Source organism: Hypomesus nipponensis, chromosome 12 (assembly GCF_054491055.1).
Source record: "Hypomesus nipponensis isolate SF chromosome 12, ASM5449105v1, whole genome shotgun sequence".
Lineage (NCBI taxonomy): Eukaryota > Metazoa > Chordata > Actinopteri > Osmeriformes > Osmeridae > Hypomesus > Hypomesus nipponensis.
Window position 1 is genome coordinate 6324796 of NC_140372.1, and position 22051 is coordinate 6346846.

Sequence of the window (22051 nt, forward strand, 5' to 3'; positions counted from 1 at the left end):
GTATGGATATGCTAATACCCGTCATCACCACTGCCTGGAGCGTGTGCAGCAGCTGCTTTGGGGTGAGGGGTCAGGGGGTGTGGAACAGTTCCTTCCTGGCTTTCTGTCCTGGCTAATTAGGACACACTTAAAAACTGCTTTCTGATCAAATCTGACCTTGGTTACGGGGGGGAAGTGCTATCTATCTCTCTCTCTTTTGCTCTCCCATAGAAATAAATAGCTGTGGACTATAACTAGTCCATAAGAAAGGAGGTAACTTGCCAGACCAGTCCATAACTACAACGATAACTAGCATGGGTAGTTCATACAGACAAATCATGGCTTGTCCTTAGAGACAAAGCTATGTTGAATGGCTGGTCCATAGAGGCACAGGGAGCTAGTGTGGCTTGGCTCCCATACAAACACACTTCAGGGTAATCAATGTAGCCAAACAAGCTTTGCTGCTTGCCAGGCGCTTTGTCTAAACACAGTACTCTTGCATAGTGTACACACACACACACTAACTCTCTCTAGCTCTGTCCCCCACCACACACACACACACACAGACAGACAAACACACACTAAGGCACACATTCTCCTCCAGTAAAACATGCACAAACACACACACTCTCCTTCCCGTCTTGAGGAAGAGCCAGAGACACAGTCAGGGATGCTGCAGACTTCAAACAAAGTCAACATTTACATAAACGACTTCTGAATTATTCATGCTATAACACCCAGCCCATGGTTCTGTTTTCTTGGTGTTGTTGTTGTTGTTGTTGTTGTAGTACATTCCTTTTCTTCCAAACATTTTTTGTTTCATTAATTTGCTAACCGTTGCATTGGCTGAGGAGATGAGAGCTGAGTCTGACTCACTACACTTGTAAGAGGCGGAGACTGCCCCTCGATTAGCATATGCGTAGCTGTTTTAACAGATTGAGACGTTTGTTTTGTGTTTGTTTGTTTGTTTGTTGACATGTTTGTCTCTGTGTTCCGTATGGCACGACGCCATGTAATAAGTGTCCAATTGTACGCTCAGTCTGTGGTGAATGGTCTAGTGCTTTACTTTAATTAATCTTTCTTTCAAATGTCTCATAAGTAAGGCTTGTCCATGTGTTGTGTGTTTACAGTAGGTGTGTGTGTGTGTAAGTGTGTGTGTGTATACGTCAGTGTGTATGTGTTTGGCCTTTGTATCCAGAGTATCTGCCAGCCCTGGCCCATCTCGTTACCTCCTGGTCTCTTCAACCATCCTCAGATTACATAAGGCTCTCCAATCCCTGAACGACTGCCCTACACACACTTTGGCAAATGAGCTACCTAACGCAATATCCTGCCACACGCTTGAGTGTGTGTTTTTTATGCGTGAGCGTGTGTGTGTAGTGACAGCATAAACTACATTGTCATCTCTTAAAAGAATAATCACTCATCATCTTCATCATCATCGTCGTCATCATCATTTACTACTTGATCACTTGTACTATATTTCTCTGAGTCTGGATTTAAAATATCCTTTCATCCCATGTGATATTTCCGCTCATGTGTTTTTATGAATTGAGTTGGCGTGCGTGCACCCCTCCTAAAATGCTGACAATCCCAGTTGTTCCCAAATCAAATGCTGTGGTTTTTTGCATGCAGCAATTCCATTACTGTGGTTTCATTATTTTAGCATGGTGTGTGTGTGTGTGTGCGGGTGTTTGTGTGTGTGTGTATCTGTGTGATGTGTGCGTGTGCACGTCAGGGAAGATGAACCCTGTTTTAAATGAAGGAAATGTAACACTCAAGTCAATGTCAGACCATCTCCCAATGATGAGGAGCAACACACACACTCACATGCCACTCACACAAACTCACAAACACACAACATGACTTCCTGGAGCTCATCCATTTAAAAGCCTTCCAGAGCTCTGAGCATGCTCAGAACACTTGGAACCTCAAACATCTAAAAGCCTTCCACACACTGAGCATGTTCAGAACACTCTGAACCCCAAACATCTAAAAGCCTTCCACTGAGCGTGCTCAGAACACTCTGAACCCCTAAACAGCCAACCAATGAGGCCCGCTGAGTCTCTTGTACTGTTGCTGTTCCCCCAAAAAATCCAACTGCTCTTATTTGTAATACATTTTACATTTTACAGTAAATCTACTGTATATAAATACGTACTGTAGGTTATGTGTATGTATAATATTCAGAATATATTTATTGTATACTTGTTGGTGCAAGTTTACTCGGTCAAACTAAGAAAAATGTGTCCTGTGCACAACAAACAAGAACAAATGGAGTATTTATTTAGTGATCCTAAACATGTTGTCTATTATATTGAGTGGCTTCTTCAATACTTTTATAATATGGAAGAAAATGAAAACAAAAAAAAATTCAAACTGCCGACAAGAGCCCCTTTTCATTGTACCGTGTCACATATATGTATCGTCGTCAATTTAGTGTTTTTGTGGTGTGTCTCAGGTCAAATGGATTCCACCTCTTATCGCGAACGGGGAGATTGACCGCTACGAGATCCGACTCCCAGAGCCTCGTGTCTCCCACACCGAAGCAGCCGCTCTGATCGCCACGGTGACCGGCCTGGTTCCGTACACCAACTACAGTGTGACGGTGCTGGCCTGCTCCTCTGGTGGCGGCCATGTTGGAGGCTGCACCGAGAGCCCGCCCACCCTGGTGACTACATTACCCACAGTGCCGCAGGGCCTGAGCCCGCTGGTGGTGGTGCCAATCAGCGAGTCCTTCTTGGCCATATCTTGGCAACCACCCTCCAAGCCCAACGGACCCAACATCAGGTCAGCCATTTTGTTTTTCTGTGTCATATGGTGTGATTCGAAATAGTAATCTTCTGATTCAGAAAGGATTTTTGCTACTATGTGTTTTGCTTCTACTTTTCTATAGTTCTATCTCTCTATTAATCTCCCTTTCTCTCTATGTCTCTCTCTTTCTCTCTATATCTGTCTCGCTTTCGGTGTGAATATCAAGCACTGAGACTGTTGTATCCTGTTCTGTTTCTGTGGCGATTAGGCCCTAAATAAAGCCGTGTTTTTCATGGCGGACGATTAACATTCATGAGTGTCTCTCCTTTGGCGTCCCAGCCCTGACGCGTGTTTGTGTAAGTGGGCTGGTAAAAGCTGCTATTAAGCCCCTCAACTCTGATTACACTGAAATTAACATCACACTGCAGAGAGAACACAAAGGCTGCAGAAACCAGAGAGAGAGAGAGGAGAGGAGAGCAGAGCAGAGAGAGAAAGAGTGTGGGAAGAAGGGTAGGGGAAGAGAGAGAGAGAGAGAGAGAGAGAGAGAGAGAGAGAGAGAGAGAGAGAGAGAGAGGGAGAAAAGCGACTTAACTTATAGAGGCAAAAAACTGAATTTAAAAAAAAGAGAACACACAGGGATAGAGTGAGGCAGTGAGTACAAGGCCATAGTTGAAAGAGAGAGGGGATCAGGATTGAGTGTGTTTGCGTGCTTGCGTATGCATTTGTAGTGCATTTGTGTGTGTTTGTGTGTGCTGGTGTATGCATATGTTTGTGGGTGCATGTGAGTGTGTGTATTCATGTGTGTGTGTGTGTATGTGTGATTAACCCTGTGATTCGGTGTGTGCCCTAAGCTATGAGTTGCGGAGACGTAGAATGCTGCAGCCCCTGGCCCCCCCGCGCCCCCCCCAGACCCCACCGGCCCCCCCAGATCTCTGGCTCTCTGTGTACACGGGCCCCGAATTGTTCCACGAAGATAAGGGCCTTAGCAGGTGAGATTACCCAAAATGAGCTCTAGAACAAACTCGGGTGCTGTGTGTATTGGGGTGTGTGTGTGTGTTGGGGTGTGTGTGTGTGTGCGCACCGGCTGCTTTGCAGCGCTCCGATGCCATCTTTTAATGCTGCTCAAAGATACATTAAGCAAATATCCGAAGAATTAAATTGTTTTTTTCCGTAGCTAATCTCACTGTGGCAGAAGACTTGTGCTTCTGCTTGCTAAACGGCTTCATCCAACCTAGACTTGCTGGCTCTAGTTTATGCACACACGCACAAACACACATACACTACAGCACACACACACTCAGAGGTAAAGCACAATGGGCTTTGTCTGCTGTCCTCGAATGTTCCCATCTCATGTGTGTATTTATTTTTTTACACTGTGCTGTGTGTGTGTGTGTGTGTGTGTGTGTGAATGTGTTTGCGTGTATGTGTCTTTGTCTGTGTTTGTGTGTGTGTGTGTGTGTGTTTGCGTCTGTGTGGCAGGTTTACCTGGTACCAGTACCAGCTGGTGGTCCACAACCAGGTGGGCAGTAGCTCAGGGGAGGAGGTGACGGGGGTGACCCAGGCAGGGGTGCCCCTCCGCCCTCCCACCCTCTCCGCTTGGCCCCTTAACCACACCCACGTCCTGGTCAACTGGACCGAGCCCTGTAAGAACCAGCACCACAGAACACAGTCCTGTACCTGGCACTGGAGACATGTGGATGGAGGGAGGAGCGAGGGAGGGAAGGAAGGAGGGATACAAGTATAGGGGAAGAGGGAGCAAGAGAGAGCAATGAGAGAGACGAGTGTAACGAGAGAATGAGAATTAAGTTAAGTTAGGAGGATGTGGTGTGGCTGTAGTAAAACATTTTCTAAAGGTTGGAAAAATGTTTTGAAACTAAAGGTTTGAAAAAAGTTTTGGAAAAAAGTTTTGAAAAAAAAAGATGGTTTGAAAATATTTTCTATAAAACGTTTAAAGGTTGAAAATATCTTTGAAATGTATTGATTTCAAATGAATTATGTATTGATTTTATCCAATACCAAGTAAAAACAGGGCTAGTATTACCAATACCGATACTTTTGACTTAGAAAAGCAGCTCATCTACTTTCGTGTCGGGGAAAGCAATGCCTCATCATTTATGAAGTGAATGTATCATCAATATGTTAATTTGAATTTTCATGATCATTGAATGGTTGTAACATCTGTCTGTCCAATTCCTCTCTCCTTTTCTCTCTCTCTCTCTCTCTCTCTCTCTCTCTCTCTCTCTCTCTCTCTCTCTCTCTCTCTCTCTCTCTCTCTCTCTCTGTCTCTCTCTTTCTCTGTCTCTGTCTCTCTCTCTCTCTCTCTCTCTCTCTCTCTGTGTTTCTCTCTGTGTCTCTCTCTCTCTCTCTCTCTCTCTCTCTCTCTGTCTCTATCTCTCTCTCTCTCTGTCTCTCTCTCTCTGTCTCTATGTCTCTCTCTCTCTCAGCTCTACAGGACCTTCAGGGAAGAGTGGAGCTCCACACAGTCACGGTCATCTCCTCCGATCTTGAGGAGCGAAGTTTGACCTCTCCCTCAGGGGTCGTCTCCATGGTGATAGGCAACCTGCGGCCCAGCACACACTACAGGGTCTCCCTCCAGGTGTTCAACGGAGCCCACAACACCTCCAGCCCCGAGGTCCTTGTCCTCACAGCAGACGGAGGTGTGTGTCAGTGAGAGTGTGTGTGTGTGTGTTTGTGTGTGTAATAAAGAGATCAAGTGAGAGATGTGTATCCCTATATTGCTGTGTTTTCCTGTTTGTACAAAGTTTAAAAAAACTTTCTCCCCACCCCTGTCTCTCTCCATCTCTCACTCTTTCAACCTCCTTTCCTCTCTTTTTTATCTCTCCCTGTCTCTCACTCTTTTTGCTCACCTGCTCATCTCTCACTTTCTGTCTGTATTTCCATCCCATCCATACTGTCTCTCTTCTCTCTCGTCTCTCGTCTCGTCTTTCTCCTCTCTCCTCTTTCCTCACTCGCTCTCTCTCCTCTCTCTCTCACCTAATCTCATCAGCCTGATAAACAGAGCATCGTAACATCAGCAGTAGTTAGGAGGGAGAGCCCATGGGTCGTTGGTCTTGGAGGCTGCTGGGCTGGGGTCATTATTATACAACCATAAGAGCAGCCCTCTTTAACTACTGCTCTCTCCCTCTCTCACACACATATACACAACACAACCAACTCCCCGACACACACACTAAAACCACCAACACACACACAAACACAGTCACATATAGACACACGTTCCTCATATGTTTTAACACACATACACTCACACACATGTAAACACTCATACACACACACTCACACACACACTACAGCTAAACTGTAATGTAAAGGTCCTATACCTACAGATGGATAATTAAGTGAGGCATTAAGTATGTCTGTGTGAGTCTGTGAGTCTGTGGGTGTTTAATCTTGCGTTCATAATACCACAGAGGAAATGAAATATAATTATATATTGTATATTATTATATATTATCGTATTGTATTGTATTGTGTAAGTGAGCTTGTAGGAAATGACCTGTGGTTCATTCATATACCTCTCTCTTTCTCTCTCTCTCATTCTCTCGAGCTCTCTGCTCAGCAGGTTGGCTTGTGTTAGTCAGTAATGATCATTGAATCTACAGTGAAATTGCCAATATTCTCACAAGTGAATCAGAAAGAGTTCAACGTGATGTGTAATATTGTGTGGGTAAAGAAAGCACTCGAGGGTGTGTGTAGCTCTACAAACTTGACTTTCATGTGTGTGTGTGTGAATATGTGTGTGTATGTGTATGAATGTGTGTGTGTGTGTGTGAATATGTGTGTGTGTCCAGAGCCAGAGGGACTGTGTGTCCCGGAGGTAGTGCCAGTGAACAGCAGTGCCGTGCGAGTCCTGTGGTCTCCTCCCCTGACTCCCAACGGTGCCATCACCAGCTACGCCATCTACCTGGACGGCCATCGCCGTGGCAACGCTGACAACACCTCCGGCTCGTACCTGCTGGGAGGGCTGCTGCCGTTCACCGTCTACGAGATACAGGTGTGTGTCACACACACACATTCTAACCCAGAGCTCAAGTCATATTTGATATGTTCACAAATGACATGTGTGTGTGTGTGTGTGTGTGCGTGTGTGTGTCAGGTGGAGGTGTGCACTGTGTATGCATGTGTGAAGAGCAACACTACCCAGATGACCACAGTGGAGGACATCCCTGTTGACATCCCCCCACCACACACACACGTGCTCAGTCCCAGGTCAGTCAAACACACACACCCCTACCACTTCCTATATCCTTTTCCTTGTTCTGTCCCTCATTCCCCCCCCCCCCTTCTCTCACTATTTCCCCTTATATCTCTTTCTCTTCCCCTCCCTCTCTCTGTCTCTCCACCTCTCTCTCTCTCTTTACTTGTCATAATATCTTTACCTCCATCCCTCTGACTGCTAACCACTGATCAATAGAGCTGACACGCATGTCTACACGCCAGACACCAGCCCTCCCTGGTCCCCTTCTCCTCACGCTCTCTCTGTCTCTGTCTCTCTTTCTGTCTCTCTCTCATTCCCTCTCTCCCTCTGAGGCCTACATGCCAAACACAGGCCCCAAACACTCATGTACCCAGCATCCCAACCACACACCTATCAATAGTAATGAATGAACACTGACAGGAGCGGAATCCAGAAAAGAGAGGGAGGGCGGGGCTGAGAGAGAGGTAGGGAAGCAGTGAGAGAGCGGGAGGCAGAGAGGGAGGAAAGAGAGAGAGAGAGAGAGAGAGAGAGAGAGAGAGAGAGAGAGAGAGAGAGAGAATGAATTGTGAGAGAGGAGGGCAGAGAGAGAAGAGAGTAAGAGAGAGAGAGAGCAGACGAGGCAGGAAGAGAGTGATGGAAAGAGTGTAAGGGGACAGAGAGGAAGGAGGAAAGAAGGGGAAATATGGAGAGTTAGAGGGAGTCAGAGAAACAAGCAAGGCAGAGAGATGAAGGAGAGAGTGGTGAGGGAGAGAGAAGGAAAATTGCTGAAAGGCTTAGTCTTTGATTGAAATATGACAAGTGCAGTATCCACAAATTCTCCTACACACATACACACACACACACACACACACACATACATACACACCACATCTCTATTCTAGCTAGGGATTAGAACAGGGCAGCAATGAAATCCAATATGATAGAAACATGAATACATCTACTATATGGACCCTGTGCTTCTTTTACTATCCTCCTACTCTCCACTCTATCCGTCTTACTTCCTCTCTCTTCTCTCCTCCCTCTCGATCCCTCTCTCCACAGTGAAATGTCTACAGCTGACTGTAGAGTTAGGATAATGCATTCTGGGAAACTTCACACACCCTTTGATGTGTGGCTTTATATTTAAAAAAAAGTAAACACTGTGTGTGTGTGTGTGTGTTTGTGTGTGTGTGTGTGCCTGTGAGTGTGAGAGGTGGAGAGAGTGGAAGCATAGAGGAAGTGTGTGTTTCTGTAGAACAGTATCCAGTCTGTCTCCTTCACGGTGGCTAAAGTGCAAGAGAAGAGAGAAAGACAGAGAGAGAGTCGTCAGAGGTGGACTTTCTCTCTGTCTAACGTCTTCTGTTTTGTCCCCCGCGCTGCCTCAGGTCAGTCAGGCTAGCATGGTCATCCCCTGGCCGTCCTGGGGGGGTCATGTTGGGGTACGAGGTGCTGAGAACCATCCTTCGGCCCTGTGGGGGACCAGGAGCGGGGCTGACGCCCCAGGCAGGCCAGGGGTCAGAGGTCATGTGCTCCTACCTGCAGTGCTCCACCCAGCAGGGTGTCTGTGGGACGGCTTGCTACCAGCCTGACACACAGGTAATCCTCACACTAACACACACACACACAGGTAACCCTCACACTAACACACACACACAGGTAACCCTCACACTAACACGCACACTCAGGTAACCCTCACACTAACACACACACGCACACTCAGGTAACCCAAACACGAACACACAGGTAACCCTCACACTAATACACAAACCATGTTTACTATCACATACACAGAGGTAACACACACAGACAAACACTCAAACACACCCACACAAATGTTACCATGATACAGACACACACACAAACATATAGCGCACTCTCCCTCTCTCTCACTTTCCCTCTCTCTCACTCTCCCTGTCTGTCCCTCTATTCTGTGTTTATTGTGTTTAATCAAACCCTGTGGTGGGATGTGTCAGTAGCAGCTGCTACAATGTCTGTATGAGACTGAACACACAGCCTTCCCTCAGGAACAGCACTGACCATGTCTCTAGTGTAGGATACACACACACACATCACATACACTCACAAACACACACATATACACACATGCAAACACATGCACACACACACACATCCTGGTAAAACACACACACACACTCACGTCTGAGCAGTTGTGGTATAGGAAGCTCAGTCCTAGTTATTGTTGTCTCTGAACAGATTAACTTGTCGTCCGCCGTCGCTGCCATCCTGATGTCATTGAAAGAAAGCCAACTTGGCAAGCGCACCCCAATGCCATACGTCTCTACCCGTCTACACGGGAATACACACACACACACACACTCAGATACATGCTCACACACACACACACACACTCTGGGGAGGAGGAAGACAAAGGCAGACAGAGAGAGAGAAGGACTATCTGCTACTGCAGGGAGTCGTTACATGAGCGCAGGCCCGGCCTGGACAGGGCCAGCACACACACACACGCCATTTTGAGAGCCGGGAGGAGATCCGTTTACCTGGGGGCAGGTGGAGAGCTAATTACACCTCTCTCTCTTTGTCATTCTCTCTCCCTCTTTTTCATTATCCCTTTCTCTCACACTCTCTCTTTCTCTCTCACTCTCTCTCACTCTCTCTCTCCCTGTTTCTCTCTGATATCAGTTCCCCCCAAAACATTTTTTTGTATCCTCCCCCTACCTCCATTATATAAAACCTACTCCCTTTGTTTTTTGTCCAGGTGTGCTGTGGGGGTGTGGCCTACAACAGGGCTCACCCCCACCTGTGCTGTGAGGGGCGTTACCTGCTCTCTCCTAACTCCTCCCACACCGTGTGCTGCGGGGGGAGGCTCCTCCCACCCCTCCCCAGCCACCAATGCTGCGGAGGATACTACGTTGTCGTAGCTACAGGTGAGTCGGCACAGAAGTACAAGGATGTGTAAGAATGCACCGGAATGTTCTAGAATGTAGTTTACACACAACAGGTACGATGAACCGTCAAAGTCTACGTTAGTGTGCAAGTGCTTCCTGACGTTAGTATAGTACACAACCAAACAGAGAGCAGGAGGAGATGAGACGCCAAAGAAATGTAATGTTCGATTACAAATAACTCATCATACCCGCCCTGCCCCTCTCTGTCCCTCCCCAGGAGAGATATGCTGCCCAGACCCTGAGCAGGGCCGTGTGGCGGTGGGTGTAGGGGATGCTTGCTGTGGGGGGGTCCCCTTTTCCCGGGCTGGGGGACAGCTGTGCTGTGGGGGCGGGCTGCACAACGGCTACGGCTCTCAGTGCTGCGGGGGCCGTCTCGCACCAGACTCCCTGGTCTGCTGTGAAGGGGCCAAGGGAAGCTCCACACACACTCCTGCTGCAGGTGAGCACACACACACTCCTGCTGCAGGTGAGCACACACACACTCCTGCTGCAGGTGAGCACACACACACACACTCCTGCTGCAGTTGAGCACACACACACACACACTCCTGCTGCAGGTGAGCACACACACCTCCATCACCAAGTTAGAGTCCACCATGTTAGAGTCCACAATGACTTTACAATGACACTCAGAGAGAGACAGGGAGGGAGAGGGAGAGAGAGAGAGAGAGAGAGAGAGAGAGAGAGAGAGAGAGAGAGAGAAGAGGAGGAGAGGAGAGGAGAGGAAGCAGGAAATGTTGGGTGGAGGGTGGCAGAGGGACCTGTTCTTTTTTAGGGTCGTCTTCCTCCTCCCCTCCTGTGGAGTCTCTGAGTCCCCCCGCCCTGGCACAGATGGGCAGGGGTGTGTGTGCGTGTGCATGTATTCAAGCACGTTGTCACCAGAGACCGACATCTTTGTCGGGGCAGATGATGAAGCAGGCTAGGGGATGGCACCGTCGAGGGCACTGCCAAGCACTCAGCAGGACACACACACTTACACACACACACACACACACCACGGGACTCTTATAGCGACCGGTGCCAATGTGGGATGCATGACACAATTTATCAAACACACACACATACATAAACAATGAGTGTATGTGGTAGCATCATTAGCCTCTCTCCTCACAGATGCTGCTAGTTGCTGCTTATAGAGTTTGGACAAACAAGGACACAATGTCCTCACAACTACCTATATTGCCAACATTCTGCCTCAAATCCATCCTATACACATCCATCCTTCACATTTTCAGATGATTTTGACAAGGTTACATCTTAAAAAGAGTAAACAATACCGAAAATACCGTAGTTACAAACTTACCTAATGTACCACCCCCCCCCCACCTCAGTCACCCTCACAACCTCATTTCCCTCCTCCCCCCTCTAGTCCCCCTCTCCCTCTCATCCTAACCTGCCTCTCTCCACTCCTCATCCGTCATTAGCGTTAGCTTCCTAGTGAGAACATATGGTATGATGGATTGTTGCGCTAGCTCCGTTAGCGATGCTAAAGGCCATTTGCCGGGTGCCTGCACTGTCGGAGGCCCCGGGCCCCATGCTCCAGCCTCGACCTGAGCGTCTGCTGCACACACATACACACAAACACACACACACAGAGCAACACTTATTATAGGGTTTGCTACTTAACCTTGGCAGCAGTTCTTTTAGACAACTCTGTCCCAGTTTGTGCTCCTGGCCAGTAGAGACAGAGAAGTAGAGACAGAGGAGTAGAGACAGTACAGACATATTAGATGACTTTGGCATTGGTCAGCTGTGAAAGCAATAAAGAATTAAATAAGGAGAACTAAGGAAAGAAAGAGAAAAGAAAGGAGAGAAATAAAGACTTGAGGAAAGAAAAGCACAAGAAAGAAAGAATATAATTGTGAAAAAATGACTTCAAAATAACAGAAAGAGAAACATAAAGAAGGGTAGAACAAAGGAAAGCGAGAGAAAGAGAGAGAGAGAGAGAGAGAGAGAGAGAGAGAGAGAGAGAGAGAGAGAGAGAGAGAGAGAGAGAGAGGGAGTGAGAGAGGGAGAGAGTGAGAGAGGGAGAGAGAGAGAGAGAGAGAGGAGAGAGAGAGAGAGAGAGAGAGAGAGAGAGAGAGAGAGAGAGAGAGAGAGAGAGAGAGAGAGAGGAGAGAGGGAGAGAGAGTGAGAGAGAGAGAGAGAGAGAGAGAGAGAGAGAGAGAGAGAGAGATGGAAAGAGGGATAACCCCAGGCAGAATGAGAGGCTGAGGGTCGAGAAGGCCTCCCTGTGTCCGTGTGAAGGCGTTCCCGTGGCGACGGGCGTCTGAGCGTTGCCAGGGTGTGATGTGATTATGGAGTCCCAGTAGAGTGATCTATCACACATTACACTCAGCCCTGTCAAGAGCCATACACACACTCCACAGGGGGACGCAATGCTGGGAGATGGGCCTTCTGCCTGCACTCACACACACACACACACACACACTCACATCACCTCACACACATGCCCCCACACGCACGCTCACGACCAGACACACATTCGCACACCCACGTGTAGGCATGCACTATCTCACACACTTCCAATCTCACACACACACATTCATGAACACGCACTCAATCCCACACGCTCCCGTGCCCACATACACACATTCATTCACACACACACACGAACACACGCACACATCCTTCGGGCAAGACTATTGAATTTGCGAGGGGAAAATAGGGAAATTAAAAAGGAGAAATAGAATCAGTGGAGCTTCATTCAATAAGCTTGTGTTGTTCCAGGTTTAACTGGAGTAAACAGCTGTATCCTCATCCACAGCTGAGCTGGAAGAGATTCAGTTTTGACCTGAAAGTCATAATCCTGGAGACGCAAACAAATCAGTCCCAGTCAGAGGAGAAGCGTGCAGTTCAGAAGAGTTGTTCTTTAATGACTTAGTTTGGCAACAAGGACAAGTGAGCCAAGTTGAACTAACTCAGTCAAATTAACTTGCACCTGCGCAACTGACCCTGAAATTAACTGATTTAAGCTAATTGGCTCAAAAGGATTGAATCATATAAACTCCCCTGTTACCTAAATGATCTAACCAACTCTCTTTACATCAATCAAAATAACCCAGTGGAACTACCTTGTACTACCTCACTGAAACAAACTAATAGGTCCATGTAGCAAAGATGATGTTGAGATGTATAACATTGCATAACATTGTATAACATTTCATCTCACCGAAATGAAAGTCAGCCAATAGAATCTTGACTGGTGCTTAAATAGACAACAACACATACGTGTTGCATTTGTATGTGTGTGTGTGTGTTAGGACACTCTTAGTTCTCAGTATGGCCTCCAGTTGCTCCCAGCTCCTTCTTAAGCCCATAAGGCCTCAGTGTGCGCTCCCCTAATCGTTCCTCCCCTGACTTCCTGCCTGAGTATGTGTTCGCTGCTTTAACTCTTCCCTGCCGCAAGCACAGCGGCCAGCCAGCCCAAACGTTCAAGGGCACATCTGAATATCTTTTTTCACCGTTTAAGTGTTAAAAGCATCTTGGTCCTGGGGTGCTCTCCTAGCACAGCATGATCAGGGTGATGGAAATGGCTGTGATGATGCGAAAAGGGGAAAAAAAGGGAAAAAAGTAATAATCAAATATGTGTTTCAAGGGCACAGTGTCCATTTGCTGGAGGAAATTATCCTAGTAGTTAAGCACTGAGCCTGTTGGAGATGAGTCTGTGTGTGTGTGTGTGTGTGTGTGTCTATCTGTCGATCAAGTGTGTGCGTGTTATCAACCAGTTTGCATGTGGATGAACTAAAGTGTCTTAGTGTGTTTATGTGCACGAACTGAAGCGTGCGTGTGCGAGAGCGTGCGTGTGCGGGAGTGTGCGTGCGTTCCCCAGTCCTGCTTAATCATACCACGTATGTCCTCACATTGTTCTGCCAAAACTGCCTCATCAGTGATGGAAAACCAATGGAGGGCTGGACTCCATTCCAAATGGGAGCGTCTGGACGCTGTAGAAGACAGAGTGTCCGCTGAAGGGAGGAAGACGTTTGCTTTTAATCTATTTATGATGATGGCTTTTCTATTAGGTTACCTTAATGGCTGACAGCAGCCCCCGGCCGTTAGCCTGTTAGCGTTAGCTTAGCGTCAGCCGCCTAGTCACACACACACACCCACACACACACACACACTGAGCGCACACAAACGTACAGACGCACACTCACACAAACACGCTCCGCATAAACACGCAAACATGCACAGTTGCAGGCCCGCATACACTCAGATACACGCACACACTCACACACACACACACAGATGGTGCGAGGTGTCGGCCAGTCTTTGTAGGAGTTGCAGAAGATGCCAAAGGCTGTTTAAACTGAGTCTGACAGAGAAGACGCTCCAATATCACAGAGTGGCGGGAGGGGAAGAAGGAGAGAGCGAGGGTAAGGAGATATTAGGAGAGAGTGAGCTTTTAGTGATCAATACTGTCCCATGTTCAGCATTTTGTTCTGTTCCACGTGTGCATCTCGCTCTTTCTTTATCTCTCTATTTCACTCTCTCTTTCACCCCTCCCTCTCATGTGTCCTGCTTCCTGTGTCTGCTGCTTCACGCTCCATTTTTAGCTCAACGATCCCTCTCTCTCTCCCTCCCTCTCATCCCTCTCTCCGTCAGTGACGTACAGCTACATAGACAGCTGCCTGCTGTGTCTCACTTGGGGAAATTCCCCAAAGAGAGGAGGTGAAAATATAACTGCTACCCTAGCAGTTACAGCCTCATCAGGCGTGCGCACACACACACACACACACACACACACACACAAGGATGGGGAGAAGGGGACAGTGGTCCGCTGGGGCAGATGTCTCAATGTGAGAAAGTCAATTCAATGTGATTTCATCTGAGCACACAGCACTTGTGTCCTTACAGGAATGCAAGCCACACAAGCACTGTGTGTGCGTATGTGTGTGTGTGTGTGTGTCTTGTCCTCCGAATGGAGGAACGCAGAGCACACAGAAATATAAATATGAGTGTGATATTCTCTTAGCTCATGGTAATCTAATACTGTCACCAGCATTGCTCTAGTCTGGAGTAGTGTATCTGTGACTTTGAAAAATGCTTTATTTTTGTACCACTATAACCGTGTAGTGTATGTGTGTTTGTGTGTGTGTGTGGTGTATGTGTGTTTGTGTGTGTGTGTGGTGTATGTGTGTTTGTGTGTGTGTGTGGTGTATGTGTGTTTGTGTGTGTGTGTGTGTGGTGTATGTGTGTTTGTGTGTGTGTGTGGTGTATGTGTGTTTGTGTGTGTGGTGTATGTGTGTGTTTGTGTGTGTGTGTGGTGTATGTGTGTTTGTGTGTGTGTGTGTGTGTGTGTGTGTGTATGTGTGTTTGTGTGTGTGTGTGTGTGTGTGTGTGTGTGTGTGTGTGTGTGTGTGTGTGTGTGTGTGTGTGTGTGTAGGTGTGTTTGTGTGTGTGTGTGTGTGTGTATGTGAGTCAGTGTCACTGTAGAGTTGAGTTAAACCGGGCTAATATATTCAGGTGTTTAAAAAGTGTTTTGTTTGTTTTAAGTTGGGCTTTAGTAGCCTGGAGGCTTCAGTAATCCACAGCACACATTTTTATCAGTTGTTCATTGGAGGCTAAATATTGACTTATCATTAAGAGAACCAACCTTAATTCACACAGCATAAGAGCCTAAGCACCTTGTGTTAGCTAGCCTCTGCAGCTCACTAATGAATGTATGCAAATCCATCATAAATCTGAAGATTAACTAAAGCGTTCTGCAGTGCAGAGAAAACAAGAGGTGTGTGCATGTGTGTGTGTGTGTGTTAACACTCATGGATTGGCTTTCTGCTCAAAGGCTGATATGGAAAATAACTGAAGTTTAGCTTTAGCAGAGAGATCAAAACCACATCACCCACTCTCTCCCACTTTCTCCCTCTTTGTTTTTCTCTGCGACTCCATCACTCTCCCTCCTGCTTTCTCTTTGTTTCTGCTGCTTGGATGGATGAACATATGAGAGATCAGGAAGTGGAAGGTACGAAAGGAGAGGAGTGAAGGAAGAGTATGTGGTGGAACAGGAAGCGATGAGGAAAGGAGGAAGAGTAGATGAGGGAGAAGAAGAGCAGGAAGAGAGGATTTCTAAGAACCAGGCCAGAGGGTCTCTGTTCAACTATCCCTGAGTGTAGTGTAGGAGGGAGGAATGAGGGGATAAGGGAAGGTGGGAAGGGAAGTTGGGTAAAAAGAAGTGCGTCCATAGTGATAGATTAGGGGGAGGGGTTGAAACCAGTCAAGATGAGGGGAGGGGCTGGAATATGGAAGGATGGAAAGGCTGAGGGGAGCGATGGAGAGAGAGGGGAAGGGAGGGAAGGCTGGGAAGCTATTTTGGAAAATTGTTGAGCCACCAGTTTATTTGTGAGTCATTGAAGCTGAAGCGAGGCGCCCAGGGATTCGCCACCGAGCCCTGCGCGGCAACATCTGCCGTCCCTAAGTGAGTTAGCGAGCGTCACACATCTTTATGTCACGCCGCCACACGTGATGGATGCCGGGGCCCTCGCTGGAACGGCACGCCACCACCCGTTAAATCTGCCGAGCCGCTGTTTTGGCCGTTAAGTGAAATTACCGAGTGAATTAATGGCTCTGTCACCGTTTATCTGCGCAAAGAATGAATGCTGATTACAGTATTAAACAATTAGGCATTCATCATCCGGGAACAAGCTGGATGGTGATTAAAGTAGTGATGGTTTACGTAAGGTCAGTACACAGGGGTCACTAACACTTCCCCTCACTCAGGTTAACCTATCCCAAAACTCAAAGCAAAACATCAGATTATATTAGGATTAAACAGGTTTGGGAGTCTGGGATTAATCTTAATCTGAGACACAGTGGAGGTAGCTGGAGTACAGAACAATACATATTAACTGGTTTCCACGATGACACTCTTGCCATGATTGCGTCAGTTTAAGAAATTGTTGTTTGAAAATGACGTGTGGAGATCAACGATTTAAAGCGAGAAAGGGGGTTGGGGGGTAGAGAGAGGGAGACAGAACGAAGAAGAGACAAGCTTGGCATGTTCACCTTAGAAACATTCACCGCAGAGAAGAAGAAGAAACAAGATGCATTTGAATAATGTTCACAGTCAAGGTTATTGTGGCAGACACGCATCACATCTCACTATCACACGTCAAGTCAAAATCCCGCCCTCTCCCTCACCCTCTTAACTCACACCCACCTCCACCCTTAGCTCACTTGCCATACAGCACTCTGCCATGGGAATGTATTAGAATAGAGAGAAGGACTGGGGGAAGAGGGTGGAAAGGGATGAAGAGAAGAGAGAGAGAGAGAGAGAGAGAGAGAGAGAGAGAGAGAGAGAGTAAGAAAGAGAAGGACATGAGGGGGAAAGAGAAGAGGTAGAAGAAAATACTAGATAGAAAGAGTAAGGCTAGACAGTGAGGAATAGAAGGGAGAGAGAAAAAAGGGAGGGAGAGAGTAAAGGCTTATGAGCAGAATAGATGCATTGTGGGTAATGTAGTTTGACAACTAGCATAAGGCAGAAAACAGCACCCAAACTACACACCTGACACATGCTACACACATACAAGTGGCATGTACCCCCATGAGCCCGTACTGCCAAAGTAATGCACACCCACACACACACACCCCTCCCCAAACAGACACACTCTCTCACACACACTTTTATACACACACTCACACAGGCACCCCCCCCCCACACACACACACACACACACACACACTGAATATGTTGTGTGTGCCTAACGTGTGACCTTCTCCAGGTCTTCTTTGCTGTGGTGAAGACTACATCAACTCCTCCACCACGCTGTGCTGTGTTGGCCAGGATGGCTCTCCCACAATGCACCCTGCTGGAAATGCCACGGTGACCCTACAGTGCTGCGGGTCAGAGGTCATAAGACAGGAAGAGGAATGCTGTAACGGCGTGGGCTTCGACCCTCGCAGACATGTGTGTGCGGACCGCCCAACACCCGGACTGCGTATACAGGTTTGGGTGTGGGAGTGAGGGAGTGGGTGTGTTGGTACAGAACAAGGGTGGTGGGAACAGAGACATATGTGACACACACACTCTCCACGGGAGCTCCGGACCTGAGCCATCCTCCATTTATCAGCAGAGGTCGTGGTAGAGTGTCCCTTCTCCTGTGAGAGAGAGAGGGAGAGAGAAAGAGAGAGAGAGAGGGAGAGAGAGAGAGGGAAGGGAGAGGGAGAGAGAGAGAAGAGAGACGGACAAAAAGTTGTAGAGAATAGGAGGAGAGAGAGAAACAAAGATAGAAAGGAGAGAGAAATCGAGATGGAGAGATAGAGAGATGTGGAGAGACAATGGACTGAATGGGGCGGGGGGGAAAGAATGAGGAAAATAGAGGTGTAGAGATAGAGACAAAAGAGTGAGGGGGAGCGAGAGAAGGAGTGGGGAGGAACTGTCATTAGCTCTAATGATGCCATTAAGGACCACACACACTAGGAGACCACTCACACCACTTCACACGTGGACACACTCTTGCACACCCACTAACACACACACACACACTTTTCAGCCACGCGTAGCCAGGTAGAATCCTGTGTTGCATGCAGGTGACCCCGGCGTGTCTGTCTGTGTGTGTGTGTCCTCTGCAGGAGGAGTGCAGACCCAGTGCTCTGTGCCCCATAGCTGCTGCGTCCACCTCCTACTGTGGCTCCTGTGACCTGGACCCGTCTGAAGCTGTCTGCACCTGGGTCCACGACGCACGCACACCACCACACACATCCACGCACGCCGCCTTACACACACCTACGCACGACACAGCGCACGACACCTTGTACACGACTCCCGCCGCACGCTCGCTCCTAACGGCCGACGCACACCAGAACACACCCCTGTCTCAACATTCGGAACCCACCCTCTGCCCCTCCCATGACGATGTGGTCTACAGCGGTGGGGCCAACAGATACAGCTATACAGGTATGTCTGCACACGCACACACACACACATACTCGCACACAGACACACTATTACCACGCTTGAGCTATGAGTTTTACTTCCAGGCATGGACTTCTGCAGTAATTGACGGAAGTCAATTCGGCTGGCGTTGACGACAGATGCACACACACACACAAACACACACACACACACAGGCTGGAGCAGCTGCTGGAGAGTGTGTTAATGGCTGTATGTTGTAAGTCTCTGTGAGGGAAGCTCTGGTGGATCATTAAAACTTTGGGATGGGCATTTAAACACCACTTTAGCCCTGCTCTTATTTATCAGACCACAGGGACTGGGGAGAGAATGTTTGTAGTTTGTAAGTGTGTGTATGTGTGTGTGTGTGCGCGCACTTGCAGTCCTTCGGCACATTATTTATTTGGTTACCGTAGTTACGTCTGTTTAATCAAGACTAATGGCTGTGTATGTGTGTGTGTGTGTGTGTGTGTTTGTCAGGGTTGGCGTGGGGTGGGTGAGAGGAGAGTGATTCTAGATGATGCTGTGACACCATCTGGGCTGAGGGACATAAAGCTGTCTCTGCCACGCCATCCACCAGATGTTTCATACAACCCTCACACACACACACACACACACACTCACACACGCACGCCCTCACACACACGCACCTACACGTATACAGCCACATACGTACACACTCCAAAGGCAGCCTACACACAGACACACGTTCAGCTACACACTCACACACACACACACAAACCCATTCCATCTATATTGCATTAAACACACATTTTAAACATTCGTCTTTGAACATCAGTGTGCACATTCACATAAATATATGCACACACACACACACACACACACACATGCTATAGTGTCTCTGTGTGTACAGCCCCGTGGTTGTAAAGACCTGTCCCAGGCTACCTTTTAAGAAAACGGTCTGTTTAGAGCTGTGCTCCCACAGCACTCCTAAAAGCAGAGTGTGTGTGTGTGCCTGTGTGCCTGTGTGTGTGTGTGTGTGTGCCTGTGTGTGTGTGTGTGTTTTAAGACACTGTAAGGCTCTCTTGTGGCCTGCTAAAGCATCTATCTGGCATATGTTCTTGTCAGACTGCACTCATGGGTGTGAACTCTATGTGGATGGGTGGATAAAGAAATATATTCAGAACTGGATGGTTGGATCTCTCTCTCTTTCCATCCCTTCTGTATGTGTTTTGGAGTCCCTATGGCTATAAAACATTGTTAATGAGCCTTATTTACAATTGAATTATCGGATGCAGGTTATTGGTTCTTGGATATTGATTACTGATCTCTCCAGACTCTGATCTGGAGCCCTACACCAGCTACCAGTACAGAGTTAGAGCCTGGAACAGCTTTGGGCGAGGCTCCAGCCCCGTTACCACGGTGACCACCAATGAGGACTTGCCGTGGGGAGTGTCCCCGCCCCGCTGGAATCGCCTAGGTGACCGTGATGACATCATACAGCTACACTGGCAAGCTCCAGCCAAGCCCAATGGTATGTAGGGTGTCATGTGTGTGCGTGCATGTGTGTGTGTTTGTGATCCTGATTGGTTCTGTCTGCCACTCTGCCAGGTGACATAACCCACTACGTGATGCTGCGTGACGGACAGGAGCGTTACCGCGGTGACGAGACCACATTCACAGACGTGGGCGGAATACGTCCCTTCCAGGAGTTCCGGTACCAACTACGGGCTTGCAACACTGCCGGCTGCACTGACAGCATGGAGGTGGGCGGAGACGACGTTTGACCTCTGACACCTATGACCTTTCACCCATGATCCCCCCCCCTACAGTGCCAAAATAATGTTGATACAGGATCTGCTCTGAGTGAGAGTTCCATCTCGTCCCTCTACTGCCAGGGTGATCCATGTACTGCATCTAGACATCAAGTCATCAGAGCAAGCATCGCTGTGGTGTGTGTGTGTGTGTGTGTGTGTGTCAGTGTGTGTGTCAGTGTGTGTGTCAGTGTGTGACATTGAAACCTTGGTGTGAGGATTAGATCCCCTATCACATGACTCTGGTTGTCTTTTGTTTACCTGTGTGATTGAGTTGTGGATGTTGATGCTGTGCTTGATTGTTGATATGATTATGTTGATCTTGTTTACATTGTTTCATGGTTCATTTACAACCAAAGAGGAAAATGCCAAGGTTAGCAGGCAGTGTGTGTCGGTACGTGTGTGTGTGTACTGTGCGTGCACATGTGCCTGTGTGTGTGTGTGCATGCGTGGGTGTGTGCGTGAGTGTGTGTGTGTGTGTGTGTGTGCCCTATGTATGCATGATTGTATGTGTGTGTTGTATTCATGTCTGAGCCCTTGTGATTGGGTGAGGTGTTCTCCCAGTGCTGGTATTGCTGAGTGGGCCTGATAGTGGTGATAGCAGCAGTAATAGCTTCAGACACACACTCCTATCTCAGCAAGGCCACCAGATAGAACACCATAATTAATTTCTCTGGCTTAGGTGATGAAAGCTGCGATGAAACTGTCTTTCTGGCTTTTGGCTAATTTTAGATCTAATTATTTTAGTTCAGTTGGTTCTGTCTGGAGACCAGGTTATAGAAACACTACCTGGGGAGTTGGAGAGAGAGAGGTGGAGGGAGGGATGGAGGAAGAGGGTGAGATTGTACAGAGCTTTTGTATTTATGTTTGGGTTGTAGCTATTCAAGTATTCTATCTTTCGTTCTCTCTCTGTCTCACAACACACACACCCACACACACACAGGTTGTGAGTTGAATTAGTTTGTACACCAGTTTGGATTGCCCAAACAGTCCCAATTAAAGCCTAACCCACCCTAACCCGATACACCAGAACAATTACCCACCCTCTCTTTCTCTTTATCTCTCTCTCCCTTCTCACCCACACACACACACACGTACACACACAAACAAACAAGGAATGTGACAACCGAGCATGTTGATTTAATCTGGACCGACACTTAGTGGTCCTGGAAGACTGATGGGCCTACTCCTCTCTCTCTCCCTCTATTCCTCCTCTCCCTCTATTCCTCTCTCCCTCTATCTCTATCCTTCTCGCCTTTGCTCCTTCGTTCCCTCCATCCTGTCTGAACGAGTGAGTGGCCGGAGGGAGAAGAAGTAAGACAGGAAAAATGAAGAGGAAATAGGATAAGAGTAGTAGGGAGAGAGGAATAGAGGGAGAGAGAGAGAGAGAGAGAGAGAGAGAGAGAGAGAGAGATGGAGAGAGACTTATCATGAGAAGAGAAAGCGAACAGGAAGGAAGAATGGACGGAAAGATGTAAGGAAGGGAAGCGGTATCATCTTAACTAGGTGTGGGGCTGCTGCCCTGATGGGGTTG

At 47.8% G+C, this 22051-nt stretch overlaps 1 protein-coding gene across 1 annotated transcript in view; it reads left to right on the forward strand.

Moving 5' to 3' along the window:
• ush2a (Usher syndrome 2A (autosomal recessive, mild)) overlaps positions 1-22051 on the forward strand; it is a 133184-nt gene that overhangs the window by 80850 nt on the left and 30283 nt on the right. The window contains exons 48-60 of the mRNA XM_084668085.1: positions 2441-2769; positions 3585-3722; positions 4213-4376; positions 5178-5390; positions 6546-6748; positions 6851-6963; positions 8317-8527; positions 9666-9834; positions 10073-10294; positions 17574-17797; positions 18424-18748; positions 20040-20237; positions 20315-20469. Coding sequence (XP_084524211.1) covers positions 2441-2769; positions 3585-3722; positions 4213-4376; positions 5178-5390; positions 6546-6748; positions 6851-6963; positions 8317-8527; positions 9666-9834; positions 10073-10294; positions 17574-17797; positions 18424-18748; positions 20040-20237; positions 20315-20469 — 2664 coding nt within the window. The remainder of the gene's footprint in view (positions 1-2440; positions 2770-3584; positions 3723-4212; positions 4377-5177; positions 5391-6545; positions 6749-6850; positions 6964-8316; positions 8528-9665; positions 9835-10072; positions 10295-17573; positions 17798-18423; positions 18749-20039; positions 20238-20314; positions 20470-22051) is intronic.